Genomic DNA, 22,467 nt, shown 5'->3' on the forward strand with positions numbered 1-22,467 from the left:
GCACTTAGCTTTGGCCCAAAATGGATCCTTTTTGGAAGGTTGGTGGCGGTGACAAAGCACTTGAGCCACCCACGCCGGAAGCGCTCAAAATTGCGACGGCCCCAACGCGCCGTGCACAGAAGGCACCACTGGCGTGAGGCTGGTCACGAAGACAGCCTCCTTTTTATGACCTCCACCATCTGGGAAAGCACACGTGGTATCCAGCCCACCAAGGACAGATTGCACAAGCCTTTTCTCACTGGCCGCGACAAAGGTTCTCTCCTCACTGCGCATACAATAATCGCCAACCTTCCTTGTCCAACAAGCAGAACCAGGCGGTCTCTTCTTCAGCTGCGAGAAACAATAGCAAAGTTTCCCTCTCCCTTTGCCTCGCCCACATCATTTTGGAGGTGTGGCCTGCTGGTCTCTCCTCCCAATGCCCCTTGCTTGGTCGCTCCGCCTCCCCTGGCAGGTCCCTTTTTCCATATATACACAAAGAATTAAGTTAAGCACCCCCCCCGTTTTTGTACAACCTCGCACATTACAAGTTTGTTGTCGTCAAAACAGTGTAATATACCCATGATATTGCTATATTTTCTGGAGAAGTGATATTATGGTCACATAAAAACATAACAATCATGCCGTTTTCAATATTTTATTCTGAATAATTTAAGGTGAAATTGTTTGGGAATTTTAGGCATATTTTCACCTCAATTTAAGTATGGAGCTATAGGTCCATCACGGACAGTGTGGATGACGTTTATGTTTTCTAACGTACAGTCATTGTTCTGAGAAGACCTCTAGCGATCTTTGCGTCAATAACGTGTGTAGGACCCACGTGATCGGATCACTGACTCAACCCTACGTCTCATAGACCCTGTAAGCCGTCGTATGCGTTGCTGTGGCAGGTTGTTCCATTCCCGATGTAATGCACGTTCCAATTCATCCAGATTGGCTATTGGAGGGACCATCTTCGCAATTTGTCGTCCCAACATGTCCCAAACGTGCTCGAGGGGGTTCAACCTGCCACAGCAACGCATACGACGGCTTACAGGGTCTATGAGACGTAGGGTTGAGTCAGTGATCCGATCACGTGGGTCCTACACACGTTATTGACGCAAAGATCGCTAGAGGTCTTCTCAGAACAATGACTGTACGTTAGAAAACATAAACGTCATCCACACTGTCCGTGATGGACCTATAGCTCCATACTTAAATTGAGGTGAAAATATGCCTAAAATTCCCAAAAAATTTCACCTTAAATTATTCAGAATAAAATATTGAAAACGGCATGATTGTTATGTTTTTATGTGACCATAATATCACTTCTCCAGAAAATATAGCAATATCATGGGTATATTACACTGTTTTGACGACAACAAACTTGTAATGTGCGAGGTTGTAAAAAAACGGGGGGGGGGGGGGTGCTTAACTTAATTCTTTGTGTATATGTCCATGGGGGGTTGGGGAGGGGGCAGTCTGGCCGGCAGCTCATGGAGCGTAATTTGGCCGGCAGTGTTGGCAAAAATGTTAGGGCTGACTACAGAGAGTTTGACGCACAGGGGAAAACTAGCCTTAACCCCTATTACTAATTAACAGGGCCTCATCCCCCGTATGATGCACATTTAAACAACCTTAAGCTACATTTTCCCTACATATGTACATCAAGATGCTCCTACACATCACATGGTCCATACTATTTCCTATACAATTCTACCTTTCCTATGGTATTCTTTGATCTACCCCCATAAACATAACAGTACTATGACATCACAAAGCCAGTCACCATACAAAGTGACTCAAGCCAAAATAGAATGGACTTGGATGCTCTCTCATGCAAGAGGGACAACTAGTTGCATTTGCATCAAGGACACATTCTGACAGACTAAAACTATACACAGATCCAAAAAGAATGCCTGAGCATAGTATTTGCCTGTCAACACCTCCACCACTACCTGTATGGCCGGGAAGTCATTACGGCAGAGACTGATGACAAGCCACTCTTGCCATTTTCAGCAAGCTCCTCCTAAGTGCACTTAATCATCGGGGTAAGCTAGTCATAACTCCACCATGCTAGTTGTGGGATCTATAAACTGCACCTCTAATGCATAAAAAAATAATTCCAAGAACCAATTCCTTCAATTCAATTCAAAGGAATTCAATTCCTTTGGAACCAAGTCTCTTCAGAGAATCCTTGGCTATCGCTGGTCGGTCTTTGTGTCCAACAAGCAGTTGCTGAGAGAGACTTAAGATGAGATTTGTTTCCTGTATGGTCCGTGAACGTCAGCTGCGGCTGTATGGACATGTGGCTCGTTTTCCGGACGCTGACCCAGCTCACCAGATACTCTCAGCAAGGGAGCCTAGTGAGTGGAGGAGGCCAACGGACCGATCGCATGCCTCGTGGTTGCAGTAGGTTGATCGGCATCTCAAGGAGATATGGATGGGCCAGGCATCAGCCTGGGGGATGACCAGACGGAGGCCCCTGGAGTACCATCAGAAAGTGGATGCGGCGACATGCTGCTCCAGCTAATGCTCCCATACCTGACCTGACCTACCACATTAGTTACCGGGTCTGGGTGGTTTGCTTCCAGTCCGTTACTTATTGGGTCTGGAAACTACCTTCACCATGTTAATTAACAGGGTGGAGGCCTTGTGCCCATCATGTTAGTTAACAAGTCTAGAAGCTGTATGTCCGCCATGTTAATTAATGGGTCTGGAGGCCTTATGCCCACCATGTTAGTTACCAGGTCTGGAGGGATTGCTTCCAGCATGTTAATTAGATCTGGAAACCGTATCTCCGCCATGTTAGTTACCGGGTCTGTAAACCGTATCTCCACCATGATAGTTACCGGGTCTGGAGGCCTTATGACCACCATGTTAGTTGCTGGGTCTGAAAGGTGTGCCTCCACCACATTATGTTTGAATGCTGGACCTCCAGCACTTTATTTGACATTCCACAAGTGTCGTCCAAGCATTAAAAAAAACAAAAAACAGGAGTACCTCCACCACTTTATTAACTGTGATTATGTTTCCCACACAGAGATCTTCTGCTGCCTTGTGTGATCGTCATCATGACTCCAAACCTGCTTTCCATTGTCATCATCTTCAGCATGTCTCTTGGCATCCCAGCCATGGTGTTCCAAAGCTGGAATGAGGTACCAGCTGACTGTAAGAAATTCTTTTTGAATGGCATTCCACCAATATTTAAAGACCCTGGACCACATGTGAAAATTATTTGCCAGAAGTATGAAAACCGGTTCCACTTTGTAACGCTGTACGATACAGGCAACCGCTCGGCCATATACTCGGCCTACAATGTCGATCCGGGGCCAGAAAGACCGGATGAAAGTTGGAAGGTGGAACTCGGAGCTCTTGGAGACCAAAACAACCCTTGCAAATTGGGGGATGACATGGATACAGCTGGATGGTTGAACTCCCAAGATCGATCGTGCTTGCCACTTTTTCAAGCTATCAATCAAGACTACACTGGGAATGGATTTGATAAGGGCCACCTGAATCCGGTCCAGTTGCAAAATAAAAACGTAATTAAAGAAGCGACATTTACACTCACCAATGCGGTCCCTCAGAGTTCAGGATTCAACAGGGGTGAGTGGAAATCAGGAGAGACAGAACTCCGTGAGATTGCAGAGGACTGCCGGAACCGACAGGGTGTGTCATTCGCAGTCACCGGTGCTATAACAGGACCTGATTTCATCGGCTGTGGGGAAGACTGCGGGAGTTGGACACCGCCGTCCTGGTCAGATCCTAACAAACGAGTCAACATCCCCACCATTACATGGAGCGCATCTTTGTGTCGGTGAGAATGAACACCAAACCAATCATCTTCTATTTCAATCTTTACCTTAATAATTTTTAATTATTTACCAGTAAAGGTATTTATCATGTGTACTCTTAACATATTAATTATCTACTTGAAAGGTGAAGTTATCAGGTGTTTTTGAAAAGCTTTTATTCAGTTGTTTCCGTCGTGTTGATGACAAGTAGGTTAAAACCAAGGCAGTGCTGTCCCAAATTGGTTACGATTTAAAAACATGTAAACATTGCTCCCATTTGGTGGTGATTCTTAAAATAGGCCAAACATCAAGTCACCATTCTCAATACAGAATCGGTCCTGCCTAGGAAGCTTATTTGTTAAGGGTCACAATCCCAGACTGGTCACCATTACCACTGGAATGAGAGTGAAGCTGGCAGCCAAGACCGAAAGAGTTCCATTAAAGAAATTCAATACAGTAGCATCAGTGAAGGAAAACTACTTCACCCAGGAAATAATAAAGGGAATAACAAACAAAGCAAGACAGCAAGCATTTGAAAACAAAAATCTGATGACCCAAGAAGAGAGAATTAAAAATAAGATGAAAAACTGGACAAAGAAGGAAAAATGGACCTTAATGTGGGCAAAGGAGTATGCCAAATAAAAATGTGTGAGAAAACAACGTGCAAACACCTGAGAACAGATATTCCGAAGAATGTGCCCTAATAAAGTTAATTGTTATAGGGCAACACTAAATTAAAAGAAAAACAATTACATCCATCAGAAAATATTTACAGAGAGCCTGGGGTTGGCTTAGCGGTTGGGGTGCCGGCTTGGGATCCTAGGATCCTGAGTTCGAATCCCGGTCGATCGCTGAATTAATGCCAGGCGGGTTGACTCAGTCTGTCATCCTTCCGAGGTCGGCAAATTGAGTACCAGCTTGCTGGGATGAATAATCCCAGTGTGTACCCCAATTTAGAATAGGTACACCGTATCCCTGCGCATCGTCAGAGGTGACTAAGGGTTGGGGTCAGGAAAGGCATCTGACCGTAAAAACATTGCCTCAAAAAGGGAACCATGAGGTCATGGAGCACGCAAGGATAACCCCTGCTGTAGCATGGAAAAAATGGCCTTAAAACGATCATTCATTCAGAAAATATTCACAGAAGAGAAACTCAGAATAAGAGATGAACAAATTGACGAGGCAATAATAAATAATTGGTCACCTATAGATGGCGCACTACCACCAACGCCAAAATGGAATGAGGGGACATATCATATGGGATGATATTCCCAGAGTACAAACTCCCAAAGAAAAGGAGCAACCGACTGTATTGGGGTTGCACAGGAAATATAAAAGGACGAGACGATAGCAGAAGGAGATGGGATTTAAAGTTTAATTACAATAACAGAGACAGATATTGGGCAGCAGATTGACGAATTGAATCAGGAAACATAATTGGAAACTCCGCAACGGCATCAAAGATTGACAAAAGGAAATGGTGCAGCAACATTTCTAGAGGAAGAACAACTCGAAGTTACTTTAATCATCTCAAATAGCACCTTTGCGAACAAAACAAATAAAACCAACAAATATAGATCACAATGAGGAAACTGAACAGAAACAAAACACCACCATGGAAGCAGAGACTGGAGAAGCAGAGAGACCAACTGAGGAAGGAAACAGGACAAATAGAACTAGATGGTATTCATGGAATACTTACCCTGCGCAGTCAACTTGGTGTGAGCCAACTCTTCTGTTTTTGAACGTTTCTTTTTTTTTTTGGTCCAATATGGCTGCCAGACCACGTGAGCGATGACGTCATAAATCGATATTATCTAATATAATTGTTGCATAGATCATGCTCAATAAATTTCAAACTGATCAGACTAAGCGTTGTCCCTGTCAAATTATGACGTCATAATTATGGCACCAATGACGTCATCGTTAACAACACCTATCCCCCATATGGAGTTATTTACAATGAGCCACGTTTCAATTTTTTCCATTGAGCCGTTTTGGAGATATAGAGGTGCAACGTTTTTCCGTTTTTTCCAAGAAGGCGCCTGTCACACATGACCTATGACGTCATGGTTATTATTTAAATATTCCAAAGGAGGAGGCACTCCGATGGTGAAAATTTCGTGCATCAGGCCAACAGTTGTGAAAAAAATAAAAATAATGATCGGATGGATCAGTGTTGCATTTGTCGAATTATGACGTCATAACGAAGGCACTGATGACATCATTAACATATCTTATTCCCCATGGGGAGTAGTTGACAATGAGCCAGGTCTCAAATTTTTCCATGGTGTGGTTTCAGAGATAGAGGTGTTCGGTTTTTCCAAGATGGTGCCTGTACCACGTGATCTATGACATCATAATAATCATTAAAATATTCTAGAGGAGGGCTGTTATGGTGAAAATTTCGTATCAATCGGACCAAGAATTGCAGAGAAAAAAATTCATACTGATCGAATCAAGTGTTATACTTGTTGAATTATGACGTCATAATTAAGGTGCCGATGACATCATCATTAACATGTCTTATTCCCCAAGCGGAGTACTTGACAATGAGCCATGTTTCAATTTTTTCCATGGAGCGGTTTCGGAGATATAGAGGTGCAACCTTTTTTTGATTTTTCCAAGATGGCGCCTGTACCACGTGACCTATGACGTCATAATTATCATTTTAAAAATTCCACAGGAGGAGCCGCTCATATTCTGAAAATTTCGTGCCAATCGGACTAACAGTTGCAGAGGAATTTTTGGTTTTTTATACTGATCAGATCAAGCGTTGTACTTGTCGAATTATGATGTCATAATTTAGGCAACGATGACATCATCATCAACATATCTTATTCCCCATGGGGAGTACCTAACAATGAGCCATGTTTCCATTTTTTCCCATTGAGCGGTTTGGGAGATATAGAGGTGGAACGTTTTTCCAAGATGGTGCCCGTACCACGTGACCTATGACATCATAATTGTGAATAAAAAAATTATATAGACGGAGGCGGCGCTCCTATGGTAAAATTTAGTGTCATTCGGACCAACGGTTGTCGAGAAAATGAATTTTTAAAATGCAGACATGGCATACGGCACACGTAAGGGCACATGTATGGCTCACGGCACACGTACGTACGTATGTACATGAATGCTTAACCCCGCTTTTTGCTTCGCAAGTGCAGGTTGACGATTCAAGAAGGGAAACAGAAGTCCAAAGCCCAAGGAAACAATCAGACAAATTAAAAAGAAAAACAATGACCCATTAGCTGCCCAATCATAAGCTCCAAATACAACAGATAGCGGGGGGGAAAAAAAAAAACCGAGGCCAACAACAGAAGAAAAGCAAAATCAAGAGTTTGAAAACAACCCGAAAAAGTTATAGTGAGAACTAGGGAAACAGAAACAAAATGTTGCAACTCCCCCCCAAAAAAGAGGATCTTGAAAAATTCTGGAAAGGGATATATGAAGATGAAAGATGACACAACAAGGAAGCAGATTGGATACAACGCATGGAAAATAAAAAGCAACACGTACAAGAAAGGCGCTCGATGTTAATAGATGAAGAGAAAATCAGAAAACATGTTTTAAAAAATTCAATGCATTCCAAGGTTTTACTTGTCGAGACGAAGAGGAGGAGGCGGTCTGATGGAGCTAAACCAAGTGCGCAGAACAGAGTGAGTAGGGCTAGCGGAGTATGTGAAAAGCTCTACAGACTATCAAATGATATTTGTACACGAGCAAGAAAACAACAAATCAGAAAAGGTATTCTTGATCCATTGAACAACAAACTTCCAAAAACAGGAGCAAGTACAGGATACTACACAGGAAAACGAAACAGAAACAAATGCAGCCCCAATGATCGCAAAGAAGAAAAAGAAAAAACTACAAAAAGAAATATCAGCAGATATACTCGAACAAATGGGAGAATGACAAAAGAGCAGGAAGATTCAAAAAAGAGCTTGACAGACCATGGATCGACAAGGAAGGCTCATTGGAATGGCGGAGAAGAGTTCAAGTTAATTGGGATGGAGAACGAGTCATCATAAATGCTCAAGACGAAGGACACTACACTAATGGTTTTAAGAAAATGGTGGGATTGAGCCAATCGGCCAAATGCAGGTTTTGTGGGGTAGAAAAAGAAAATACCAATCACCTCCTTTCGGGATGTAAAAAAATCATGTCGGAACAGTTGTACACAGAAAGACATGACGGCGTCTGCAGAGTAATCCACTGGCACATCTGTAAACATTTCAACATTCCGGTCCCAGAACAATCATGGAAACACAAACTAAATCCATTCCTTGAAAATGAACATGTTGTGCTCACGCATGACAAGATGATCCATAAAGTGTAGACATTGCAGGTGAAGCATTGCATCGGACATAGTGCTCAAACAAAAAGCAAAAGACAGCATTGTTGATTGAGGTTCCGGTTCCCAATGACTTTGGACTAAATGCTTCAGAAACCAAGAAAAGGATCAAATACCAGGAGCTGAAGAACGAGGTCAAGAGGTCATGGAAATTGAAGAAAGCTGAAATTGTAACAAAAATTCTCGGAGCAACAAGGATGATTAGGAAAACCCCTTACTTAGTACTTCAAAATCATTCCAGGGAATATCATGACAAATGAGCCATAAGTGGAGGCTGTCTGAGGTTCAGTGAGGATTCTAAAAAAGAGTCCGTGGAACGAAGGTTTGAGAATGAAGTTTCACAATGTGGTTCATGAATAATGATCCTTTAGCGAAAAAGGAGGTGGAAATTTTGAGTTCTGGGAGAACTTACTTCCACCTCCTAAAACCTGCATTTGAAGACAACAACGAACAAGGGTGAAGGGATTTGTATTTCGTTTGGGGTGCTGCTGATCGATCTCATCCTCTTCACAAAGGACACCGTGACATCAAACATACACCGACTAATGCTGGAGGATGGGAAGCCCAGTTAAACATACATCCAAGGGGGAACGCCTCACACATTGATGTCTCGCCCTGTGAAACACCAGGAGGGTGGTGTATAGCAAGCTTGGGATTCACATCCAGCCGAGACAGCTCAGAAGTGAATGTGATACCACTAGCTTGTCCTGTTGACCTCCCTGTTATTTTCCCTGGCCAACTTTGGTCTTCAAAGCTAGCCGCCGACTGTGCATCCTCCGCCGCGCAAATCTTTCCTTGCACACCTGAAATCGTATCCACATGCAAGGCCTACATCCGCAGGTTGATGGAGTATTGCTCTCCCCTCCGGGCTGGCCCCCCTGCCACTCATCTTCCTTAGCTTGACACCATAGAGACCAAGGATTTCAAGATGACTGGAATCTCTCACGATGAAGCAGTGTATGGGCCTGTCACTTCGCCATCACAAAGAGATCATCAGTAGTCTCTCTATCTTCTTCTGCCTCATTTCAGGTCTTGTCCCCCTGTCCTCTGTGTTTTTTAGCCCCAAGGTATGTGCAGGACGCACGCGGTCCACCAGCAACCTCCTCCCAGTGAATCTTCCTAAATCCAGGATTCACTGCTCACGTCCACTCATTTATTCCTCTTTTTCCCCACCTGGAACCACCTTACACACTCTCTTCAATCTCACTCTTCCCTCCAGGTCTTCAAGACAGCTGTTCACCACCATCTCCAGTCACTTCCCCATCCAAAACCACTATCTTTTCTGCACCCTTTAAACCTGGGGTGGGGAACCTCCGGCCTCCGGGCCGTATACGGCCCGCGAGACCGTTTGATCCGGCCCGCGAGGCAATTCATCTATCTATTAAAAAAAAAATTTTTTTTTTTTTTTTGTATACAAGATCGAGGCTCGTGAAAGAGCGAACATTAATCACACAGAAAGACAAACCGACACATAAAACATATAACATCGGGAGCAGTAGACAAGATGGGGAGAGAGGGGGAAGGACACAAACACAACATTTGAGAGCAGGGACCGAGAGACATGGAGACATCGAGAGATCTGTGAGAGGGAAAGGGCTTTGGGGGGGGGGGGCATGGGAAGGGGGGGGCATGGGAAGGGGGGTGGGAGAGGTATAAAACATATGGACACTGCCAGGACTTCCAGGAAAGAAGTTGGAATTTCAAACAAGGTGGATCTGGGGTGAATTAGCGGGGGTAGAAAAGATCAAGGTTTTGGATGGGGGAAGATAAGAGATGGTGGTGAACAGCTGTTTTAAAGACCTGGAGGGAGGAGTGGAATTGAAGGGAGTGAGGGAGTTTGTTCCAGAGGCGGGGGAAAAGAGGAATGAAAGAGTGAAGGTGAGCAGACAGCCGAGATTTCAGCAGTTTAACCATCAGAGGGTTGCTGGCAGATCTTGTGCGACCTGTAGGAATATTTGGGGGACAGAGCACAGAGAGAGCTGGGGGTGCAAGGCCGGAGAGGAGTCGGAAGAAGACAGAAAGACCACCTACCTGCCTGCGGTGAGTGAGTGAAAGGCCCTCAGAGATAGCTTCATCGTGGGAGATTCCAATAATTCTGAAAGCTTTGGTTTCAACAGCGTGAAGCCGAGCTAGGTGTGAGGCAGGAGCACCGGCCCATAGGGGAGAACAGTATTCCATTGAGCTGCGGATGAAAGCCTTGTATGTGGTGAGGAGCTCAGGTGTGCCGAGGAAGGACTTCGCACGACGGAGGATGCCCAGTCGGCGACTGGCTTTGGAGGCCAGCTTGGAAATGTGGTTTTCCCAAGAAAGATCATGGCAGATAGTGAGACCCAAAAGCTTGAGCGACAGAACTTCTTGGAGAGGATTGTTGAGAAAGTAGATGGGAGGGTTGTCCAGTCGATCTTTTCGGAGAGACATAGTAAGAGTGTGAGATTTGTCCTCCCTTTGCTCGAGTTCTACAAACTGTATGTACGTGCTGAGGATTTTCCCATTCTGAGGAGACATGCACTGAAGTTTGCATCACTGTTTGGGACGACCTACAGCTGTGAGCAGTTATTTTCAAAACTGACTCTTGCAAAGACTCGGTTTCGCTCAAGACTGACTGACCCAAACCTGCAAAACCAGCTGCGAGTAGCATCATCATCACTACCACCTGACACCAAACGCCTCGCCAAAGAGAAACAGTTCCAGCCATCGCATTAGGCGAGTCCGATATATGTATTCAATAATTTAGCATGGCCCTCGAAGGATGTTCTAAAAATCGAAATGGCCCTCGACAGGAAAAAGGTTCCCCACCCCTGCTTTAAACCAACCCCCAACACCACTGTTGTGGAATTTACATAATTAAATAAATGGAATGTTAAAAATCCAATGTCTTCACCAATCAGAAGACATGGGACAGACTTGGGATGTGGTTGGAGACTGTCCTAGTTTGTCAAAGGCTTTCCTGAATTTGTGGTCTTTCTCCAACAACACCCATCGATGAGCTTTACCCTTTTGTGCAAAACGGGCAGTGTAGTCACATCCTGAGAAGGGGTGCAATCCTGGAATGGCAGGTAGACCTGAGGGTGCTGTGTCTGTCTCAGGTTGGGAGACGACATGTTTTCCGACATTGTTCCGATAACATATTCCGATAGTATCGTGCAGGGTAATGGAGCACGATTATGTCTCAGCGTTTACATCGTAGTCGTCCCAGGCAACACCTGTTGCCAAACCCGGGTTTCTGGAGAAGCCAATAAAGTGTAACTCTTTCCTTGCCAGAAATGCTTGTGGCCAACTCCATTTCCATGGCTTCAACTATGGGGTAACTATTAGAATGTCCAAAATGGTTCATTATTTCAATAATTTTTGACTGCCAGTCTTGCTTTTCAGGCTGAGGCCCAGGCATAGATATTTGCTGGCTTCGCAGTTCCTCCACTTGTTGCAAACATAGCATCCTGTGCAGCAGACGTGTTCTGCACGTGTTTTTGTCTCGACCTTCTCTGAACCAGTTTATAGAAACCAAGAAAACTGTAGTAACACACCAGGTGTTTCTGCCTGTCCCTCTGCCATGGCTTCACCTGTCAACTCACTAGGTAGAGCTTTACATGATGCTCTTAGCTCTTGTATTTTGCATCGAATGTAGAGCACAGCCTCTGTCACCTTAGCATCAAAGGAACTGGCATATTGCTAGGCAGTCAATGGTATGTCCTTGTCCATGTCCATGTGCCGATTGTACAGAATGCTTCTTGGCTTTATACTCGATTTTGCAATCGGTACATTAGATCCAAAATGGTTTGATATCTCATCAGTTAGGGACTGGACATTGCAAACTGAACTGACAACATCCAAATCATTCCGTATCATTCGCATGCATGCATGCATGCAAAAAACGCATGCATGCAAATTGCATGGATCGACGTCCCGGATGTCTGATGATCAAATACTCTCTGACAATCATTGAGGATTTCAAATGCTTTTGTGAGTGTTCCTGAATTCACTATAATGCTGTCTTTTCAGATGTTGATCCGTGCTCCCTCTGTGCCCTGTTCAAGTATGTCTTGGTGGTACTTCACTTCTTTTGGAATAAAATCGACATTTCCCATTTTTGCGAGCATATGGGAGTCTTGAAGTATGACAGCAGCCTCCACCACTGCCTGCTCAGCATCTTATATTTTCGCAACAACCGAGAAACTCAATTGTTGGATGAATCGTTTTGCGTTTACAATTACAAGAAACACAGGTGCCCCAGATGATGTCGTTTCCGGATGAGAAACTTGAGATCGGAATACCCTTCGAAGGGATTGCTCAATTGTTTATGGTTTAATCTCAACTGGGTTCAGTCCAAATTTTGGAAACACAGTGAATTTTTACAACAGGAGCTGTGATATCCCATTATAGTCTTTGGGTAGGTCATTGGGTAGGATGCATATTTTGAGCTCCTTCTGAGCACAGATGCAGAAATATATCACATAATGATTTATTTTTGTTCTTCCGAGTCTCAGACTCAATTATGTATGCAAAAAAGAGGTGTGCACAATAAGGATTGTTACCTAAATGGCTCACAAAGCTTTAAAAGAAGACAAAAACACTGGGAAAAGTGCAGGGTGCGCCTCTCTCTGTACAACGATAGAGTTTGAGAAATAGAAATGAAATAAATCCAGTGGACGTGGCCAGAAACCTGTGGAGAAGACTCGTTTGTGATTATTATGTTTGGTGGGTTACGCATCAAAATGACTTTGCCCAAAGCACTCGGTGATCTTCTGGACGTCAGCAGTTGACATCAGCGGTTTGACAATAGAGAGTGCCTCTAATATTTAAAATGTTCTGCTTGTGATCTGGTATGATTGTTCCAAGTTTCATGCTTTTATCATAAAATGCACGATTGTTTCACAAGTCCGCTGGAAGACGGGTAATAATCCGGTTTAGAACAACAGGTGGTGACAGTCTGCCATAGTTATCTAGTTCCGTCAAGTCGTGTCCGACTTCTGGTGACATTTCTGATCATGCCTATCTTGCACTGATTTACGAAGCTGTGGCAGAGAAAGCTAGTTTGCATCCTTTACCCCATCCATCAGGCACATACAAGGTCTGCCTCTTCCTCTTCTTCACTGAACCACACCAAGCATGGATTATTTCTCCACACTTTCCTTTTCTGCATGCATGATATGTCCAAAGCATGATAGTTCCTCTTTTATCATCAGCCATTCTCATGTACATGGTGGTCAAATTTATTGAAGTACTTATTTGTTACCACCACCAAAAGTGGATGGAGGTTATGTTTTCACCACTGTCGATAACTGTCTGTTTGTGAACAGGATATCTCTAAAAGTTGCGGACGAATTCGGACGAAATTAGGTGGAGAGGTTGGGAGTGTGACACGGATGAATTGATTCGATTTTGGTGAAGATCCGGATCTGGATCCGGAGAAGATAATTTTTGAATTTGTAAGTGATTCTTCACCATTGAGATTTCAGGCCGAAAACGACATATAGTATGACGATTCAAAAAGATGTGGACGACTTATGACAAAACTTGGTGGATGAGTTGGTTAGGCGAGAAGAACAAGCCCATTCGATTTTGGTTCAGGTCCGAATCCAGATCCGGCCCATCAGTGGGATACAAAACGTAAACTGTACACCAGGTGGAGGTATGCTCTCTACCGAGTGCCGTTCTAGTTTGTTCTTCTTTCAAACCATGGAGTTTTTAATATTAGTCTCCAACACCATCATTTCAAAACTTTGAATCTTCTTCCTTCCTTTTTCACTGTCCATCTCTCCTATCCAAACATCGCAATTGGAAATACCAGATCATTCACCAACCTCCTCTTGGTTTGTTTTGTCACATCTTTATTGAAGGGGAGAGAATGAACCCCTATTTGCCCCCTTTACCAATCCCAAACAATTCTCTATCCAAACTCTGTTCTGAAGGTATTTTCTTGTTGAATGTGCAAGTTTCACATCAGACATATCAAGTGCTTTGACATCCCCATTTCTCTCAGTATAATCCACATCAATTCACAATCAACACAATCGAAGGCTTCACGATAACCGAACTAGAGAATGAGATATTCCCATGGTTTTTCCTTGACATTCCCTTCCTTTGATATTCCCTTGCTTTTTCCATGACATCTTTTTCCATTCACCTCATATTTACAATTTTATGTCCAGTACCTCTTCCTCTTCTGAAACCTGATCAATAGGTGTTTCTCCCTTTATTACTTGCAAAATCGAAGATTTGTGCGTTGCGTTGTGCGTCAGTTGCGTTTGTGGTTCTGTCTGTCTGTTTGTCACCGGCCTACAGGTCACAATTCTAAACCGATCGTCACGAAACTTCACCAAGTTGTATAGGTCGTCCCAATTGAGAAGCCTATTGTATTTGGGGTCAAAAGGTCAACATAGGCCAAAGGTCACCAACTTTGCCAAATTTCTAAAATCCCTCAGTTTTCATCTGATTGACTTGAAATTTGAAGATGACTTGCATATCTGGTCACTGAATTCAACCACAAATTATATTTTAGGTGAACATTGGCCAAAAGGTCAACATCGGCCGAATTTCTAAAATCACTAATTTTCATTTGATTGATTTGAAATTCTAAGAGGATTTACATATATGGTCACTGAATTCAACCACCAAGTATATTTGAGGTCAACATAGGCCAAAAGGTCAACATAGGGCAAATTTCTAAAATCCTCACTTTTCATCCAATTGACTTGAAAATTGAACACCATTTGCACATTGAGTCACAAAATAGGGAAACCAACTATTTTTGAGGTCAAAAGGTCAAAGGTCAACAAGGTCAACCTTACAAAATCATCATTTTTCATCTGAAAAATCGTCACTTTTCCTCCTGTTGACCCAAGCTTTGATTTTAATTTTAATCTTGATGAAATGGACAATTTGCTGTATCGATGGAATTTTTTTCCTTTGGGGTGGGGGACGGATTTTGCAAGTATCGTGCTCCGCATGACGTCTTCTTGTTAAATATTATATTCTGTATTGAATGATCTTTAGTAATATGTCGCTCCAATGTGAAATCAAGACAATCCTTTGGCTCCAATGTGAAATCAAGACAATCCTTCGGCTCCAATGTGAAATCAAGACAATCCTTCGGCTCCAATGTGAAATCAAGACAATCCTTCGGCTCCAATGTGAAATCAAGACAATCCTTCGGCTCCAATGTGAAATCAAGACAATCCTTCGGCTCCAATGTGAAATCAAGACAATCCTCCGGCTCCAATGTGAAATCAAGACAATCCTTCGGCTCCAATGTGAAATCAAGACAATCCTTCGGCTCCAATGTGAAATCAAGACAATCCTTCGGCTCCAATGTGAAATCAAGACAATCCTTCGGCTCCAATGTGAAATCAAGACAATCCTTTGGCTCCAATGTGAAATCAAGACAATCCTTCGGCTCCAATGTGAAATCAAGACAATCCTTCGGTTATTTGAACATTCTCTTGGATCCCCTTTCTTTGTCAATGGTATGTACACCGACAGCTTCCACCTGTTAGGCCAAACAATCCTGCTCCAGATCTATGTACAGATACCTGTTAAGGTGGTTATTGTCTCCTCCCCAACTACCTCAAAGCGTTATATTGGAATTTTGTCGATACCTGGTGATTTTCAACTTACCAGCTTCTTTCAGGGCTCTCTGTACCTCACATTCTATTATTGTGTAGGTCCTCACATTGTAATACTAGTATTTTTGTATTATTAACATGAACACCCTCTCCCTCACCTGATTTCCTAGGATGGAAGGAAGAGACAACGTCACCTACTACGAGCCATTTGTTTTCTGGGGAGAGAACAAGGATGACAGCACATTACACAAGGAGGACACCTGGGAGGGCCTACACAAGTTCGAGAAAGATATTCTACAGCCTCACGCACCTGCGGGTGTAACTGTAAAGATATTTAGACACAATTCCCAGTCGCGGTCACTCACTCACCTTTGTAATCGCAAGAGGAACACCTGTTCACTTGGTAACAGTGGCCTTCCCACAAGGACCTCATCACCGGTCATGCTGGTTGTCATTCTGGGTGTGCTACACTGGGTCTTTCACTGATTTGAAAAGTTCACTTCACTGTTAAAACAAGAATGATCTTTCTGTATGGGATCATAACCGATTAATCAATGAACCAGATTTCAGATGTGATCGAAAATACGAATCTAAACATTGATTTTTATTCCATTTGGGTGGTGGTACATTACAGATTAATCAATGAACCAGATTTCAGATGTGATCGAAAATACGAATCTAAACATTGATTTTTATTCCATTTGGGTGGTGGTACATTACAGATTAATCAATGAACCAGATTTCATATGTGATCGAAAATACGAATCTAAACATTGATTTTTATTCCATTTGGGTAGTGGTACATTACAGATTAATCAATGAACCAGATTTCATATGTGATAGAAAATATAAATCTAAATATTAATTTTTATTCCATTTGGGTAGTGGTACATTACAGATTAATCAATGAACCAGATTTCATATGTGATAGAAAATATAAATCTAAATATTAATTTTTATTCCATTTGGGTAGTGGTACATTACAGATTAATCCATCATTGCTTCGGATATGAAATAATGGAATCCATCATTGCTTCGGATATGAAATCTTTCCTCTTCTCCAATGGCTTGATCTCTGATCATGAATTTGGTTTCAGACCAGGTCACTCTACTCTGGACATGCTGCTTCTGCTGTCTCAACAATGGATGGAGGTCCTCAATGCCAAACAGGAAATTAGAGCTGTCTCCCTCGACATATCACGTGCCTTCGATACGGTCTGGCACCCCGCTCTGCTCACCAAACTCTCCTCCTTTGGTATCCATGGAAATCTCCACGCATGGCTGGCGGACTTCCTCTCTAGTCGTCGTCAACGTGTGGCCCTGAATGGGTTTCTCTCATCTCCTCTTCCTGTTCAGGCTGGAGTTCCCCAAGGCAGTGTTCTGGGCCCTGTGCTTTTTCTGGTCTTCATCAATGATCTCTCTGACTCTCTTGAAAATCCTCTCTATCTCTTTGCTGATGACTCCACTCTCTGCCGCTCCATTCCTCTTCCCTCAGATCGGCAGTCTGCAGCCTCCTCACTCTCTGAAGACTTCGACAAAATCACAGACTGGTCAAACAAGTGGAACATGTCTTTCAATCCTGACAAATCTCACACTCTTACTATGTCTCTCCGAAAAGATCGACTGGACAACCCTCCCATCTACTTTCTCAACAATCCTCTCCAAGAAGTTCTGTCGCTCAAGCTTTTGGGTCTCACTATATGCCATGATCTTTCTTGGGAAAACCACATTTCCAAGTTGGCCTCCAAAGCCAGTCACCGACTGGGCATCCTCCATCGTGCGAAGTCCTTCCTCGGCACACCTGAGCTCCTCACCACATACAAGGCTTTCATCCGCAGCTCAATGGAATACTGTTCTCCCCTATGGGCCGGTGCTCCTGCCTCACACCTAGCTCGGCTTCAGGCTGTTGAAACCAAAGCTTTCAGAATTATTGGAATCTCCCGCGAGGAAGCTATCTCTGACGGCCTTTCACTCACTCACCGCAGGCAGGTAGGTGGTCTTTCTGTCTTCTACCGACTCCTCTCCCACCTTGCACCCCCAGCTCTCTCTGTGCTCTGTCCCCCAAATATTCCTACAGGTCGCACAAGATCTGCCAGCAACCCTCTGATGGTTAAACTGCCGAAATCTCGGCTCTCTGCTCACCTTCACTCTTTCCTTCCTCTTTTCTCCCGCCTCTGGAACAAACTCCCTCACTCCCTTCAATCCCACTCCTCCCTCCAGGTCTTTAAAACAGCTGTTCACCACCATCTCTTATCTTCCCCCATCCAAAACCTTGATCTTTTCTACCCCCGCTAATTCACCCCAGATCCACCTTGTTTGAAATTCCAACTTCTTTCCTGGAAGTCCTGGCAGTGTCCATATGTTTTATACCTCTCCCACCGCCCCCTTCCCATGCCCCCCCCCCCCCCAAAGCCCTCGCCCTCTCTCAGATCTCTCGATGTCTCCATGTCTCTCGGTCCCTGCTCTCAAATGTTGTTTGTGTCCTTCCCCCTCTCTCCCCATCTTGTCTACCGCTCCCGATGTTATATGTTTTATGTGTCGGTTTGTCCTTCTGTGTGATTAATGTTCGCTCTTTCACGAGCCTCGATCTTGTATACAAAAAAACCAAAAAAAAAAAATCAATGAACCACATTTCATTTGTGATAGAAAATACAAATCTAAATATTGATTTTTATTCCATTTGGGTAGTGGTACATTACAGATTAATCAATGAACCAGATTTCATATATGATAGAAAATACAAATCTAAATATTGATTTTTATTCCATTTGGGTGGTGGTTTTATTGAGAAGCATTCCCTCATACAAAGGTTACATTTAATGGTTTTGGGGCATTAAAAGTGAATGACAAAGTGTGGACTGGAGTGTCGTGGAGATCACAGGGGATGTGGAAGGTACATAAATTCCACTGAATATCATTAGTGAGCAAGCTGGGTTTTTACTAACATTCCAGTCGTGCCATGGTAATTGTACTACTGATTTCAACAACATTTACAAACAACATCTCATGTACCAGTCCATTGTCCTCATCACAAATCTATCATTTTCTCTATTTCTATTCATCAAGTTAATGTAATCAAACACATAATCAATGTATCAATCAATAAAGAGCAGAAATGTTCAAATATCTTTGTGTCTAAATTGTAATATTCACTAAATAAAACACGATTGTGGAAAGAAGCGAGAAACTAGCATTTCAAGAACCAAACACTGAACACAAACTCCATATTGTAACATGTGAGTGGTGTGTGAATCAAACACTGAAGACAAAGCCCCATATTGTAACATAACATGTGTTTGGTGTGTGAATCGAACACTGAACACAAACCCCATATTGTAACATAACATGTGTTTGGTGTGTGAATCAAGCACTGAACACAAACCCCATATTGTAACATGACGTGTGAGTGGTGTGTGAATCAAGCACTGAACACAAACCCCATATTGGAACATGACGTGTGAGTGGTGTGTGAATCAAGCACTGAACACAAACCCCATATTGGAACATGACGTGTGTTTGGTGTGTGAATCAAGCACTGAACACAAACCCCATATTGTAACATGACGTGTGAGTGGTGTGTGAATCAAGCACTGAACACAAACCCCATATTGTAACATGACGTGTGAGTGGTGTGTGAATCAAGCACTGAACACAAACCCCATATTGTAACATGACGTGTGAGTGGTGTGTGAATCAAGCACTGAACACAAACCCCATATTGGAACATGACATGTGTGTGGTGTGTGAATCAAGCACTGAACACAAACCCATATTGTAACATGACGTGTGTGTGTGTGGTGTGTGAATCAAGCACTGAACACAAACCCCATATTGGAACATGACGTGTGTGTGGTGTGTGAATCAAGCACTGAACACAAACCCCATATTGTAACATGATGTGTGTGTGGTGTGTGAATCAAGCACTGAACACAAACCCCATATTGGAACATGACGTGTGTGTGGTGTGTGAATCAAGCACTGAACACAAACCCATATTGTAACATGACGTCTGTATGGTGTGTGAATCAAGCACTGAACACAAACCCCATATTGGAACATGACATGTGTGTGGTGTGTGAATCAAGCACTGAACACAAACCCCATATTGGAACATGACGTGTGTGTGGTGTGTGAATCAAACACTGAACACAAACCCCATATTGGAACATGACGTGTGTGTGGTGTGTGAATCAAACACTGAACACAAACCCCATATTGGAACATGACGTGTGTGTGGTGTGTGAATCAAGCACTGAACACAAACCCCATATTGGAACATGACGTGTGTGTGGTGTGTGAATCAAGCACTGAACACAAACCCCATATTGGAACATGACGTGTGTGTGGTGTGTGAATCAAGCACTGAACACAAACCCCATATTGGAACATGACATGTGAGTGGTGTGTGAATCAAGCACTGAACACAAACCCCATATTGGAACATGACATGTGTGTGGTGTGTGAATCAAGCACTGAACACAAACCCCATATTGGAACATGACATGTGAGTGGTGTGTGAATCAAGCACTGAACACAACCCCCATATTGGAACATGACATGTGTGTGGTGTGTGAATCAAGCACTGAACACAAACCCCATATTGGAACATGACATGTGTGTGGTGTGTGAATCAAGCACTGAACACAAACCCCATATTGTAACATGACATGTGAGTGGTGTGTGAATCAAGCACTGAACACAAACCCCATATTGGAACATGACATGTGAGTGGTGTGTGAATCAAGCACTGAACACAAACCCCATATTGGAACATGACATGTGTGTGGTGTGTGAATCAAGCACTGAACACAAACCCCATATTGGAACATGACATGTGAGTGGTGTGTGAATCAAGCACTGAACACAAACCCCATATTGGAACATGACATGTGTGTGGTGTGTGAATCAAGCACTGAACACAAACCCCATATTGGAACATGACATGTGTGTGGTGTGTGAATCAAGCACTGAACACAAACCCCATATTGGAACATGACATGTGAGTGGTGTGTGAATCAAGCACTGAACACAAACCCCATATTGGAACATGACATGTGTGTGGTGTGTGAATCAAGCACTGAACACAAACCCCATATTGGAACATGACGTGTGTGTGGTGTGTGAATCAAACACTGAACACAAACCCCATATTGGAACATGACGTGTGTGTGGTGTGTGAATCAAACACTGAACACAAACCCCATATTGTGACATGACGTGTGTGTGGTGTGTGAATCAAGCACTGAACACAAACCCCATATTGGAACATGACATGTGAGTGGTGTGTGAATCAAGCACTGAACACAAACCCCATATTGTAACATGACATGTGAGTGGTGTGTGAATCAAGCACTGAACACAAACCCCATATTGTAACATGACATGTGAGTGGTGTGTGAATCAAGCACTGAACACAAACCCCATATTGGAACATGACATGTGAGTGGTGTGTGAATCAAGCACTGAACACAAACCCCATATTGTAACATGACGTGTGAGTGGTGTGTGAATCAAGCACTGAACACAAACCCCATATTGGAACATGACGTGTGTGTGGTGTGTGAATCAAGCACTGAACACAAACCCCATATTGTAACATCTGTGTGTGGTGTGTGAATCAATGTGTGAATCTAACCCCATCTTTGGGCCATGAAGCTGATGTCAGCCTGATGTTTCCTGAACACAAAAGCTAAGTTTTTGCATCGGACCCACAGAGCAATGTCGTCCACAAACAGCAGCATCTTGCCATGGATCCCCGAGACTCCGAGAGGGAGGCTATATCATTGATCATGACATTGAAAAGTGTAGGGCTTCGATAGCTACCCTGGGGGATTCCTTCTTTCAGATGAAAATAGGGAGAGAGGGCCTGGCGCACTTTCACTTGAAATGTCATGATGGATAGAAAATCCTGGATCCACCAGGACATTTTGCCACTCATGCCAAGATGGCGCAGTTTGTAAAGCAGGCCTTCCTTCCAGACTGTATTGTTAGCTTCATGAATGTCCTGGAAAACACCAAGGAGCGACTCCTGGTTATTGAGGGATTTCCTGACCTCATTAGCCAATAGAACAATATTGTGAATGGCTGAACGACCCTTTCAAAATCCGCTCTGGATTTCACACAACAAGTTGTTCCATTCGAGGAAGAAAACCAGGCGATTATTCAATATATTCTCTATTAATTTGCCAATTTTACCACCGAGATGAGTGAGATAGGCCTGCATGTGGAAGGGTTTTGGGGATTTTTCCACGCTTTGAGAATCGGAATGATTATGGAATGTTTCCACTCACGGGGAAATTCTCCAAGAGACCAAACCCTATTACATAGGGCGAGAAACAAGCCCAACACCTTGTCGTCCATTTGTTAAACCATGTGGAAGGTCAATAGGTCAGGGCCAGGGGGCACTGTTCTTAGATTTTTGAATAGCTTGCCAAAGTTCCCAAAAGTAGAAGTCAAGGTTAAGGGGAGAATGCTTCGGACGCCAGTCATGAAGGATTTCTCTGTGTTGGATCTGGAATTGAAGTTTTGGATGATGACTCACTGTCGACGTTGTTTTCTCCGATGAGGTCAGACAAATGTTTGTCCATGGCATCGGCCTTGTTCGAGGAGGAGGTACCATCGGGTGTAACAAGTACAGGGATAACCCTTCCTCCTTCTCTAAATTATGTTGATAAATTTCACCCTTCTCCAAATGGCTTCAAGAGAGGTCCCTGGGCTAATGAAAGAACAAAAACGCCACCAAGAGGCCGTCCTGGCTCGTTTTATGACCCGCTGG

The 22,467-nt window shown here is 43.4% G+C and overlaps 1 protein-coding gene across 1 annotated transcript in view; it reads left to right on the top strand.

Annotated features, from left to right (window-relative positions):
- The window catches only part of LOC137420906 (endonuclease domain-containing 1 protein), a 48,159-nt gene extending 29,776 nt beyond the window's left edge, over window positions 1–18,383 (top strand). The window contains exons 2-3 of the mRNA XM_078777038.1: window positions 3,020–3,796; window positions 15,863–18,383. Of these exons, the coding sequence (XP_078633164.1) occupies window positions 3,051–3,796; window positions 15,863–16,178 (1,062 nt within the window). The 5' untranslated portion in view covers window positions 3,020–3,050 and the 3' untranslated portion in view covers window positions 16,179–18,383. The remainder of the gene's footprint in view (window positions 1–3,019; window positions 3,797–15,862) is intronic.
- The last annotated feature ends 4,084 nt before the right edge of the window (window positions 18,384–22,467 follow it).

Source organism: Myxine glutinosa, chromosome 1 (assembly GCF_964187855.1).
Source record: "Myxine glutinosa chromosome 1, kmMyxGlut1.1, whole genome shotgun sequence".
Taxonomy (NCBI): Eukaryota; Metazoa; Chordata; class Myxini; order Myxiniformes; family Myxinidae; genus Myxine; species Myxine glutinosa.